Consider the following 13,730-nt stretch of genomic DNA (forward strand, 5'->3'; position numbering starts at 1 on the left):
GACTGATCCCTCCTAATCACAATGTAATTCACAACAGGTCTACATGTAATAGCAGTTCTGCTCACCAAGTATCTGCGCATCCAGTGCTGTGATCTGTGTGCAGTGCTGCTGGTTGTCCTGCAGGGCGGCGCTGAGTTTGCTCTGCAGTGTTGAGAGCTTCTGCTGCTGCGAACTCAACTCCAGTTGCAGCTCTGACACGCGTGCCGTAGACGAAGCCAAATCCTCCGTCAGACGAGCCTTACGGACACATACAGACAAACGTTAAACTGCGCATTCACAACTGACGCTACAGCACATGAGATGAGGATGATGACGAGACCGGAATGAAAATAATAAATCAGCATTTCTCAATCCCGTTCCAGACCCGTAACAATAAATAATATTAAATTAAAATATATAGAGCTCCTCTAAATTAATGAGGAGCCCGGAGTCTCATCTCCCGTTCAAAAGGAAAAACAACTGCAAAGACGAATGACCAAGGAAATAAGGGAAAGTCAAATTAATTTGACGTTTAAACTTTAAAAGGAGACAATAAAAAGCTTGTGAAGGTAAATGCCAAAATAACAAACAAAACTCAACAACTAACTAAGTTTTTTAACCGTCTTACCTGCACATGAAATTAAACAAATACAATAACATTCACTTACCTCCATACTAACCACAAAACATGAGCAAACGTAAGAAACGAAAAGCCAGCACACGTGTCTCCGTATAGATCTCAAGGTCAGTGCATTTGTGAGAAAATCTGCCAGAGTGCATTTGTGAGAAAATCTGCCTGAGTGCATTTGTGAGAAAATCTGTCCGAGTGCATTTGTGAGAAAATCTGCCTGAGTGCATTTGTGAGAAAATCTGCCTGAGTGCATTTGTGAGAAAATCTGTCCGAGTGCATTTGTGAGAAAATCTGCCTGAGTGCATTTGTGAGAAAATCTGCCTGAGTGCATTTGTGAGAAAATCTGCCTGAGTGCATTTGTGAGAAAATCTGCCTGAGTGCATTTGTAAAAAAATCTGCCTGAGTGCATTTGTGAGAAAATCTGCCTGAGTGCATTTGTGAGAAAATCTGCCTGAGTGCATTTGTAAAAAAATCTGCCTGAGTGCATTTGTGAGAAAATCTGCCTGAGTGCATTTGTGAGAAAATCTGACCGTGTGCATTTGTGAGAAAATCTGCCCGAGTGCATTTGTGAGAAAATCTGCCTGAGTGCATTTGTGAAAAAATCTGCCTGAGTGCATTTGTGAGAAAATCTGCCTGAGTGCATTTGTGAGAAAATCTGTCCGAGTGCATTTGTGAGAAAATCTGCCTGAGTGCATTTGTAAAAAAATCTGCCTGAGTGCATTTGTGAGAAAATCTGCCTGAGTGCATTTGTGAGAAAATCTGACCGTGTGCATTTGTGAGAAAATCTGCCCGAGTGCATTTGTGAGAAAATCTGCCTGAGTGCATTTGTGAAAAAATCTGCCCGAGTGCATTTGTGAGAAAATCTGCCTGAGTGCATTTGTGAGAAAATCTGCCTGAGTGCATTTGTAAAAAAATCTGCCTGAGTGCATTTGTGAGAAAATCTGCCTGAGTGCATTTGTGAGAAAATCTGACCGTGTGCATTTGTGAGAAAATCTGCCTGAGTGCATTTGTGAGAAAATCTGCCTGAGTGCATTTGTAAAAAAATCTGCCTGAGTGCATTTGTGAGAAAATCTGCCTGAGTGCATTTGTGAGAAAATCTGTCCGAGTGCATTTGTGAGAAAATCTGCCTGAGTGCATTTGTGAGAAAATCTGACCGTGTGCATTTGTGAGAAAATCTGCCCGAGTGCATTTGTGAGAAAATCTGCCTGAGTGCATTTGTGAAAAAATCTGCCTGAGTGCATTTGTGAAAAAATCTGCCCGAGTGCATTTGTAAAAAAATCTGCCTGAGTGCATTTGTAAAAAAATCTGCCCGAGTGCATTTGTGAGAAAATCTGCCAGAGTGCATTTGTGAGAAAATCTGCCTGAGTGCATTTGTGAGAAAATCTGCCCGAGTGCATTTGTGAGAAAATCTGCCCGAGTGCATTTGTGAGAAAATCTGTCCGAGTGCATTTGTGAGAAAATCTGTCTGAGTGCATTTGTGAGAAAATCTGCCCGAGTGCATTTGTGAGAAAATCTGTCCGAGTGCATTTGTGAGAAAATCTGTCCGAGTGCATTTGTGAGAAAATCTGCCTGAGTGCATTTGTAAAAAAATCTGCCTGAGTGCATTTGTGAGAAAATCTGCCCGAGTGCATTTGTAAAAAAATCTGCCTGAGTGCATTTGTAAAAAAATCTGCCCGAGTGCATTTGTGAGAAAATCTGCCCGAGTGCATTTGTGAGAAAATCTGCCCGAGTGCATTTGTGAGAAAATCTGCCCGAGTGCATTTGTGAGAAAATCTGCCCGAGTGCATTTGTGAGAAAATCTGCCTGAGTGCATTTGTGAGAAAATCTGTCCGAGTGCATTTGTGAGAAAATCTGCCTGAGTGCATTTGTGAGAAAATCTGTCCGAGTGCATTTGTGAGAAAATCTGTCCGAGTGCATTTGTGAGAAAATCTGCCTGAGTGCATTTGTGAGAAAATCTGTCCGAGTGCATTTGTGAGAAAATCTGTCCGAGTGCATTTGTGAGAAAATCTGCCTGAGTGCATTTGTGAGAAAATCTGTCCGAGTGCATTTGTGAGAAAATCTGCCCGAGTGCATTTGTGAGAAAATCTGTCCGAGTGCATTTGTGAGAAAATCTGCCTGAGTGCATTTGTGAGAAAATCTGTCCGAGTGCATTTGTGAGAAAATCTGTCCGAGTGCATTTGTGAGAAAATCTGCCTGAATGCATTTGTGAGAAAATCTGTCCGAGTGCATTTGTGAGAAAATCTGTCCGAGTGCATTTGTGAGAAAATCTGTCCGAGTGCATTTGTGAGAAAATCTGTCCGAGTACATTTGTGAGAAAATCTGTCCGAGTGCATTTGTGAGAAAATCTGCCCGAGTGCATTTGTGAGAAAATCTGCCCGAGTGCATTTGTGAGAAAATCTGCCCGAGTGCATTTGTGAGAAAATCTGCCTGAGTGCATTTGTGAGAAAATCTGCCCGAGTGCATTTGTGAAAAAATCTGAAGTTTTGTGAAGTGCTGTATGCACTAGATGGGTTTGTTCAATGGCTACATGCAGTTACATTGAGATGGACTGTATGTATTAATGAAATATGATTTATAGTTGTAAAACACAATACATTTGTTTTTGCAAATTGGTTTCTGTTTGTTTGCGAATCGAGTGATTCTTTGCAAAGCAGGTTGTGTTTGTTTGCAAAATACTGGATTTGTTTGTGAAATATTGGCACAGAATTCGCTCCACAGTACGATGACTAGCTCATTAGAAGAGACATGTACTGAATTCTGACCGACATGTTCCTTATGAAGCGTGCAGTGCTCCTGATCCCTTCATTGAACTCTACCTGAAGACGAGAACTCTTTATTGCACTTCATTCACAGCAGCATCTTACTAGAGGAGCCTGACATAATATACCTCAGTAAACAAACTCATATAAGTTCACAGATCACACACTAAAATACCATCTGAATAAAACACACATGCTCCCTTAAAACTGAAATCCTGTGTCGTCCACTTTGCAGGGCACTTGTTGACTAATTAGAACGAAAGAAAAACTGTGCAGGAGCAGGATTGAGAAACACTGTAAATTATGCAAATGAAACCAGTGAGAGGACAAAAAAATGTGGTGGTTGTAATATCTAACCCTGCTGAATGCTGATTGGTTAGTGAGCGGTGCCTGTTCAAACAAAGAGTGAGGAGAGAAATGGAATATGAATAAACGATATGAAAGAGTGAGCGAAGACTAAGAAGAAACGGGGGAGGCGGGGGAACACCTTGTGCTCACCTGATCCCAACTCAATTCCTTTGGCAATGCATGCTGGGAAGAGAGAGCAGTCACCACTAAAGGCTCTCAGAATAGTGTTTATTAACCAATCAGAGCAAAGATACGGGTTTTAAAGGGACAGTTCAAAAATGAGAATGCTGTAATTTACTCATCCTCCACTTGTTTCAAACATGTTTGAGTTTCTTCCTTTGGGTTTAACAGAAGGAAGATAATATACTGAAATAAAATCAGCCATTGACTTCCTTTGTATATTTTGCTCCTATTTTAGATGTCAGTGGATGTTTTTATAGTCAAATGTTAGCTGGAAATGAACGTTTTTAAAATTTCAGTACAGATTGGTACCGAACTCGATACTTTCTGTCAACAGTAATTCAGAATACCTTGTTTTGTGTTCAATGGAAGACATTTATAAATGTTTAGAAGCACTTGAGTGTGAGTTAATAATGTGGAAATCTTCATTTTTGGGTGAACTGTCCCTTTAAGATGTGGTCACATTTACTGTAACTTTAAGATGCATAATACTGGGAAAATATGTGATGTTGTTGACAATATGTCACAAAATAAACAATAAAGATAAAGCCATTTTGTCAACAACTTAAATAACTATTTACGTAAAGATCACACTAAAAAGTCATAGTTAATTTTCTGAGCTGATTAAATATATGCAGTTGAAGTCAGAATTATTAGCCCCTCTTGATTTTTTGTTTTCTTTTTTAAATATTTCCCAAATGATGTTTAGCAGAGCAAGGACATTTTATATGTCTGATAATGTTTTTTCTTCTGGGGAAAGTCTTCAAAAGGTTTTATTTTTTCTCGATAGTCTACAGAACAAACCATCATTATACAATAACTTGCCTAATTACCCTAACCTGCCTAGTTATTCTAGGCAGTAATTCTGACTTCAACTGTGTATATAAAAAACTATGTCAAAGTGTAAACATTAAGACTCTAAAACACCACGACTGACTGTTAAACTCGGTAGAACCCCTGATTCTTATTGTGGTCATTCTCCACTCTCGTCTCCCAGCATTAGTGTTTATTAACAGCACCTACTGGAGAGGCGGGGTTGAAGATAGCAAGGCCTCATCTGATTGGTCAGATCTGAATAAACAACCCATGCATGCAGCAAACAAATGCTTGGTACATAAAACTAATTTAATGCATAGCACTTCCCAGTAATGTGGATATTGCATATACTACTTTCGCGATAATGATCATTTTATATATAAATATGTTAATTTTTTTTGCCAAAAGAGTTCCAGACATTTAACACTGGACCATTTTAATTCAGTTTGGAAATTTTCCCAATGTGACCACACCTTTGAAAGAAAACAGGGTAACACTTTAGGTAACAACTCTCACTATTAACTCCAGTCTACCTGCTAATTATTAAGATATTGACTGTTTATTAGTATTTATAAAGTATGATTTTATTTATTCATTCACTTTCCTTTCGGCTTAGTCCCTTTATTAATCAGCTGTTGCCACAGCGGAATAAACTGCCAACCCATCACTGGGAAACACCAATACACTCACATTCACACACACTCTCATACACTACGGACAGTTTAGCTTACCCAATTCTCCTATAGCACGTGTGTTTGGACTGTGGAGGAAACCGTCGCGCTGGAGGAAACTCATGCTAACACGAGGAGAACATGCAAACTCCACACAGAAACACCAACTGACCCAATCGAGGCTAAAATAGGCGTCAACGCTACCAACTGCATCACCCAGTATGACCTTATTCTACATCCCCAATCCTGCTCAATCACAAAACCCAACTACAACCTTACTAACTATTAATAAGCAGCTAATTAATCCTTTATTGAGCTAAAAGTCTTCATTAATAGTGAGAATTGTACCTAAAAATAAAGTGTGACCAAGTAAAGTGTTAACAGTCGAGATAAGAGGGAAGAGCTGTCATTCTGTTATGAACATTAGATTATAAAGTGTGGATTTTGTGGTTCAAAACATTGAATCAGAAAAAAGAAAAAATGCAGCAAATGCAAAACAATTTGGTCATTAAAAGCGCAATAATCAACATGGTTGGGCGCGACATTATACCCTTTCTTAAGCCAAAACTTACTGGACTGTAATAGATTTACCTTGTCCTGCTCCGCCTGCAGTCTTCTGGCCTGATTCTGCTCACTGCTGTTCTTCAGAGAGTCGTTTCTCTGCTCCATCAGCAGGTTTCTCTGCTCCACATACCTGCACAAACACAACGCTAGTTTGACATCTCCAGCCATTTCTACTCAACTTTCTACTAAATCTGTGTGATGTGAGTTTCTGACCTCTGGTTCTGATCGATGAGCTCGCTGATCTTGCGGTTCTGCTCCTCAATGCGTGAACTCTTCTCAAACACCTCTTTCTTCAGACACTCGTTCTCCTGAATAAATGACAAGCATGGAAAATTTTCATATTTTGTTGAACTAAGCTCTGTAAACGGGGCCTAAAATAGCTACATTTGTGTTTTGAAGATGAGCAAAGGTCTCAATGGTCTAAAAATTTCCATATTTAGGTGAACTAAACTATGTAAACATGTAAATGGGGCCTGAAGTAGCTTAATTTGTGTACTGAAGATGAACGAAGGTCTTAGGGGTCTCAAAATATTCATGTTTTAATGAACTAAACTGTGTAAACAAGTAAACGGGGCCTAAAATAGCTTATTTTGTGTTTTGAAGATGAACGAAGGTCTAAATATTCTCAAAATTTTCATATTTTGGTGAACTAAACTCTGTAAACGGGGCCTAAAGTAGCTTAATTTGTGTACTGAAGATGAACGAAGGTCTTAGGGGTCTCAAAATATTCATGTTTTAATTTAACTATACTGTGTAAACAAGTAAACGGGGCCTAAAATAGCTTAATTTGCGTTTTGAAGATGAACAAAGGTCTCAATGTTCTCAAAATTTTCATATTTTGGTGAACTAAACTCTGTAAACATGGCCTAAAGTAGCTTAATTTGTGTTCAAAGATTACTGAAGGTCTTAGGGGTCTCAGAATTTTCATATTTTGTTGAACTAAGCTCTGTAAACGGGGCCTAAAATAGCTTAATTTGTGTTTTGAAGATGAGCAAAGGTCTCAATGGTCTCAAAATTTCCATATTTAGGTGAACTAAACTATGTAAACATGTAAATGGGGCCTAAAGTAGCTTAATTTGTGTACTGAAGATGAACGAAGGTCTTAGGGGTCTCAAAATGTTCATGTTTTAATAAACTAACCTGTGTAAACAAGTAAACGGGGCCTAAAGTAGCTTATTTTGTGTTTTGAAGATGAACAAAGGTCTCAATATTCTCAAAATGTTCATATTTTGGTGAACTAAACTCTGTAAACGGGGCCTAAAGTAGCTTCATTTGTGTACTGAAGATGAACGAAGGTCTCAGGGGTCTCAAAACGTTCATATTTTGGTGAACTAAACTCTTTTAAAAGACCTATGAAATAAATTATAATAAAGATTTTTAGATGTTAGTATCAATTTGTTGGTTTTAAGGATATCTATAATCTAGTGTGCTCCAAAACCGAGACAAAAATCACACTTAGAAGACATAAACCTGATATAAACATGTAAAGTTTGCAGTTTGTCACTTCCGTCCGACTGGATCAACGTTTTTTTGAAGTCTCCTCATACTTCAGTTTCTCATCAAATGTTCAGACCAATCAAATGCTCTCTAGTATATGACAAGCCCCACCCCCTTCTTCTCATTGGCTTTCAGTTAGAGCACGACCACTCTGACTGAAAGAGCTGATATAACACAAAATGCTATTGGCTGTTTTTTTAAAAGGGGAGGAGCTACACTATGCCCCGCCCTCTTCATGTTTAGTTGAGATTACGCCAAAACAGAATAAAAGAATGCACATTTCAAAGCACCTTTCAGTGAACAAATGTAATATAGATCAATACCTGAATAATTCTCTGAATGTTGTGCATGATCATTGCCGTCTCCATGGACACATTCGATAAGCCCATCGAAACGCTGCTCTGTTTTTGTAGATCGTCAATCTGAAAAGGATGAAGAGATTCCTCGTGACGTTTAATGATTATAAACTCTTTCAGATGTCTACAGATTATGTACCAACCCTTGAAGATAAAGTGTCCAGCTTGTCGGCCACTTTCCCAACAGCCAATCGGATTTCAGTATTGTGTTGTCGAGCCTCCGTCATCAAGAAGGATGTGACATCACTAGTTCCTTAAAGAGACAGACGGCATTTACAATTAAATTTTGTTTATTTTTAATAATTGTTATTAATTTTGGCTGGAATAACAAAAAAAAACGTCAATTTCCCGCTAACATTTGAGCGCATTCTTAAACAGCGCTGATTGGCCATTGTGTTCACATGCTCAACAGAAATGACTGTGATTGGCTGTGAAGGTCATCAGTTCACCGAACTCACCGCTCTTCACTGAGTGAACCACAGATACAGGGACACTGGAGTGTTTTAAAGCAGTGAAGATCAGTCGATTGATCAGCGGATCCCTCGTATGTCAGCTTATAAACAGACCAGCTGATCGATGTAACTTTAAAACACTCCAGTGTCCTTGTATCCATGTTACACTCAGTAAACAGCGGTGAGTTCAGTGAACTGATGACCTTAACGGCCAATCACAGTCATTTCTGTTGAGCACGTGAACAAAATGGCCAATCAGCGCTGTTTAAGAGCGCACTCAACAGCGCTCAAATGTTAGCTGGAAATGGACATTTTGAAATTTCAGTACTGACCGGTTTCGAATTCCAGTATCATGACAACACTACATCTTCTTGTGTATTACACAGGCTAACGGTGATTAGCCAAATGCTAATAATAATTATCTACATGCTAATAATGATTGGCAAAGCGCAATAACATGCTAGACACGCTTACCAAGTATTAGTATTTGATCAAACATGTAAATGAGGCTTGTCAATTAACAACCCGGTTTACGTTAGCAACTACCTAGCAATGCCTTAGCAACCACTTTAGCTTCTAGTTTGTTTTTGATTGGCAACAGAACACAATGACTTGCCTAATTAACCTAGTTAAGCCTTTAAATGTCACTTTAAGCTGAATACTAGTATTGCAAAATAACAAAAAATATATATATATTATGCAAAGAATTTTTCACAGTATTTCCTATAACATTTTTTCTTCTGGAGAAAGTCTTATTTGTTTAATTTCGGCTAGAATAAAAGCAGTTTTTAATTGTTTTAAAGTCATTTTAAGGTCAGTATTATTAGCCCACTTCAGCAATATTAGTGTTGGATTGTCTCCAGAACAAACCACTGTTATACAATGACTTGCCTAATTACCCTAACTTTACCCTAATTACCCTAGTGAAGCCTTTACATGTCATTTTAAGCTGAATACTAGTGTCTTGAAGAATATCTAGTCTAATATTATGTGCTGTCATCATGACAAAGATAAGATATTAGTTATTAAAACTATTATGTTTAAAAATGTGTTGAAAAAACATCACTTTTAAACATTACTAAGAAATATTTGAACAACAAATGTGCAATGTCCAACCATTTAATTAATTTAGTCTCTAACTGTACACGAATGCAGCTATTATACTATAAATAAATGCAATGGTTTTGAGTAAAACAGGTTTTTTGGTGATCTTTACCTTGGTAAGGCACAGTCTGTGTGGGGTACATCTGACTTACAGGCTGCAAAGAGAAATCAGAGATGTTCAATACATAGTGCTGATGGTTTATTTTAAAGCGGAGCTATTATGCAAAAATCACTTTTATAAGGGGTTTAAACACAGTTGTGTGGCAACAGTCTGTGAAAATATTCAGCTTTTTTTTTTTTGTACAATATATTTATTACTTTTTTCAATTTGCATATCACAACAGATTACACAATTACAGAACAATAATCATGAAGGCAGAGCAAACGTCTTACCCCCCATTCTCCCTCCCAACAACCTATTCCCTTAAAAATAAATAAATGAAATAAAAAAAAATAATAATAATAAGTAAATAAATAAAATAAAAATAAATAAACAAATAAATAAATATAATAAAAAAGGGGGAAGAGAAAAAAAAGAAAAAAAAGAAAAAAAAGGGGGATATGTTTAAATCAAGTAGTCTGTTTAGACCATGATAAATAGCCAGCTTTTAATGGTAAACAATTATAAATTTTATTTTTATAATCAGACTTGATATAAACAGTCTGCAGAAGCACTTTGACTGACATTCTCCCTTTGTACGTGTCATCAGACGGGGAAAGCCCCGCCCACTAATGACCATCTCTCCCTCATTAGCATAGGACAATAGTCTTGTTTTTGAATCTGCTGATAAACATTCGCTTGTAGCTCCGCCTTTTTTTGAAAAGAGCACCATCTCATTTGCATTTAAAGCGACAGTCACCAAAACGCCACAATTTGGATCAAATTTAAAACGGTCAGTTTCGGAAAGTTAATAACATTAGTGTGCTGATACTTCAGACACACACTTCTGACATCAGAGACTTATATCTTGTAAACAGGACCATAATAGGTAGGTAAATGAGTGTAGTTAACAACTCAAAGTTTACGGAAAGTTAATTCTACTCATTTGAAAAGAGTTTTAAACTCAGTGTTGAAGATATTGAGCTAATTAAATACCACATCACTTCAACTTAAATAGAGTAAGTTCACAGTACTCATATGGATTAGTTTATTTTACTTAAACGGTTTGTTGCAATCGGTTTCCTCAAACGGTTTGAGTTGCCTTAACTCATTGGGTTTTACAGTGTGCATACACAAAGACTTCAGCTGACCTGAAAAGCATGAATGGCTGCAGGCATCATGGGTTGTGGATTAGCCGCCGCCATGGAAACCGGCAGAAGAGCCGCAGCTGAAACAGACACACACAAATCTGAGCTTTTCTGAAGGTCTCTGCTCAGTTCCTGGACAAACTATTAAATGCATGATTATTATTATTATTATTATTATTATTAATATTATTATTATTAGGAGTGTGTTTTGGTGTGTGTGTGTGTTACTCTGCAGTGCCGGTGGCGGGGCGGAGGAGATGTGAAGCGGCTGTGGTGACGGTGCACTGCTGCGCTCCTTCAGTCTGGACACACTCGGGTCCTGTAGAAAGAAATACTTACACATTTTAATAATAAACTATAGTTAACAAACAGAATTACTCTGCAAAAAAGACAAGTAAAACATACGAAGCATCAACATAAAAGGTTTCAAAGTAATGATATCATATTTGACATATGCAATACATGTCAATCATCTGACAAAAGTAACATTCATTAGTATATGCAAAACATATTATATAGCAAAATAAACAGTCATTCAGCTTCTCTGAATTGATTATTACAGAACTGTTATGTGCATTATTTAAGGCAAATACATTAGAAGTAACTGTGAATGAAAAGTAATCCCACAGTTTACTTTTTTCCAATGGATAAGTCATTTAACAACAGCAACTAGTCACTTTTTTTCATTAAATACATCCAACACTGCATAACAGCTTCAGAACAAACAAACATGAGCGGAGAAAACTCTGCCCAAGTCTTGCTGCATTCCTCCACATTCAGATAACACAGCCAGAAAATTGACTAATGGAAATTGCATTACATTGCAATAAATCACAGCAGATGATCCACTCAAGTCCTGTGCAGATGCACTTTTCCACTCTAATCTTTCCAGCTGTGGCTTTAGTCAAATCTGACAGTCGCTTTTAACAGCAAAAAATAGGCCCTGACCACCGTCAGTAGTATTAATGTAAAGTTTTATAACGTTTTAATGCATTTAAAGGGTCACGAAACACCAGAATACAAGTTTTGAGCTGTTGACCGTCGTATGACTGCTAAAAACACTATTAGGACACAGATATCTCACTAAAGAGGGAAAATTGGTTGTTTTTGCGTTATTTCGAGCAAATTCGTACTTCCGGTTTGAAACGATTTTTTGAAGCTGCGTCACGGCCATGAGATCTTAGCGTGTATTCCAGCATGTGGACTGGACGTCTGTACCTGGGAGTGCCTTATGACGTCTCTGAGTGTGCTGCATTCATTCATGAGTAAGACTTGGCTCAGATCAATCAGCGCACTCTATAGTGTATGAGGTGCAACTTCATTAATATGCATGCTAACTTTCGAAGGCTGTACCTGAAACAGTGTTCAGACGGCAGAGAGACGACATATTGTGCTGCCAAAAGAAGTTGGAAAAGAAGAAGAATTGTTTGGAGATACGGGTCGTCAGTGTTGCTTTTATAATGTGCTGCAGTGAAGGTTTTGTTTTCATTTTCCAGCTATGAGAGCGCAGCTGGACTCACATGTGGATGAGTGCATGCAACGCGCGACAGAAATACATTTGTACGGGACATTTTTTACTCGAGAGCTTTTCTCTTCTGAAAATGGTGAAATTCGGATTTGCTGCTCGTCTCCTTTTTAAAAAGGCACAGCTCCAGTTGGTGTTGATTGTCGTGTCTCTACAGATTTGGCCAGTGTGTGATGAGCGCTCTTTCTTTGATCATTCAGATGGCAAAGTTATAGTTGGTATGGTCAGCATTCTCTTTCAGTGTTTAAAGACAGACCTTAGTCAAAATGATTTCTAAGCTACTCAGTTTACGTTAATATCACAACAATATTATAGACTGAAAGATCTGCTGTAAATGCGGCTCTCCGAGTGTAAAAATGTGAACACTGCAAGCAAACTATTACCGACTGTCGTGTTGAATTTCTGCCGCATTTTGTGACAGGATTGTCTACACACACACATGGCTTTCTGACCTACCGAGTGCATTCGAGTAAATGAGAAATGCAGAGTTTTTTCTCTTATACGATGTGCGGTATCAAACATTCCACCGTCATTAAACACACTGTCTTTCTCCCCTGTATGTGTGTTTGTTTTTCTTCAGTGAAAATCAGCGCGTGCCCAAATGGAAACTCCCATTTTTATTCAAATCCTTCCCCTGTTCTCTCCCCCGACACTCCCACCTAACAGAGCTGGACACACCCACTTTCCTGACTTTTTCCAAACTAGAGGTGTGAAAACTCCCTGCTGAAACAAGGGGTTTCATGGCCCTTTAATAAAATAGTAAAGCAGAATTAAAAAGACTACACATATTACTTATCATGATACTGTTATGAGCACAACATACATTATATTTCTAATGCTGCGTTCACACCAGACGCCGAACGCGCGTCAAGCGCGAGTGATTTACATGTTAAGTCAATGTAAACGCGCGAATATACATCCTGTGGCACGATAAGCGCGAATAACGCAAATTGCGCGAATGGCGCGGGGCGAATTAAGCGTTTTGCGCGTTTGACGCGATTAACGAGCGTTTCGCGCGAATCTCTCGAGTTTGAATATGTTAACTTCAGCAGACATTCGCACCGCGTTAACCAATCAGAAGCTTGCTCTTGTGGGGGCGTGATTATGACATAGAACCTGTTGATGGTGTCCCAGGGGAAATCCTCCAGGCGACACCGACAACAATTCATCAAACTGGGCTCGGCTCAGTCAGAAGCACCGCTGAAAGCCTCCGTGATCCAGGTTCAGTTTCTGGAGGAGTTTATGAGCTCACAGAGCTGGATGCACCTCTGAAAGCTTGTAGTGTACTCAGACACGGTCCTAAACGTATCGACACTGTTTATCATCCTTTATAAAGCACATTAACACTGTTATTTTCTTCATAAAATCCATGTTAACCATTTAGCAATGAAGCTAGAGTCACCAGGCAGACAGAAGCCCTGCCCATCACGCAAATCCGCGTCTGTTCTGAAGTGAATTTGACACGCGAATGAAGCGGGGTTTGACGCACGAATGAAACCTCAAATGTTCACGCGGCAATTTACGCGCGAATAGCACGATTTATCCGCGCGTTCCGCGTCTGGTGTGAACGCAGCATAACTGTAACTCAGCAATTAAAAAA

General features: G+C 38.6%; 1 protein-coding gene across 6 annotated transcripts in view; it reads right to left on the bottom strand.

Annotated features, from left to right (window-relative positions):
* fkbp15b (FKBP prolyl isomerase family member 15b) overlaps positions 1–13,730 on the bottom strand; it is a 44,602-nt gene that overhangs the window by 15,324 nt on the left and 15,548 nt on the right. For 4 of the 6 annotated variants that reach the window (XR_015498599.1, XR_015498600.1, XM_087265554.1 and 1 more), the window contains exons 13-20: positions 10,834–10,924; positions 10,609–10,685; positions 9,470–9,512; positions 7,945–8,054; positions 7,769–7,867; positions 6,162–6,256; positions 5,976–6,078; positions 66–237 (exon numbers count right to left, since the gene is read on the bottom strand). Coding sequence is in view for 4 of the 6 variants with exons in the window: in XM_087265554.1 (XP_087121680.1) it covers positions 66–237; positions 5,976–6,078; positions 6,162–6,256; positions 7,769–7,867; positions 7,945–8,054; positions 9,470–9,512; positions 10,609–10,685; positions 10,834–10,924 (790 nt within the window). In the remaining 2 variants the exon portion in view is untranslated. Of the gene's footprint in view, positions 1–65; positions 238–3,867; positions 3,901–5,975; positions 6,079–6,161; positions 6,257–7,768; positions 7,868–7,944; positions 8,055–9,469; positions 9,513–10,608; positions 10,686–10,833; positions 10,925–13,730 lie in introns of all 6 variants that reach the window. The other 2 variants (XM_087265553.1, XM_087265551.1) reach the window with 1 other exon arrangement.

Source organism: Danio rerio, chromosome 8, assembly GCF_052040795.2.
Source record: "Danio rerio strain M-AB ecotype USA chromosome 8, GRCz13ab, whole genome shotgun sequence".
NCBI classification, from domain to species: domain Eukaryota; kingdom Metazoa; phylum Chordata; class Actinopteri; order Cypriniformes; family Danionidae; genus Danio; species Danio rerio.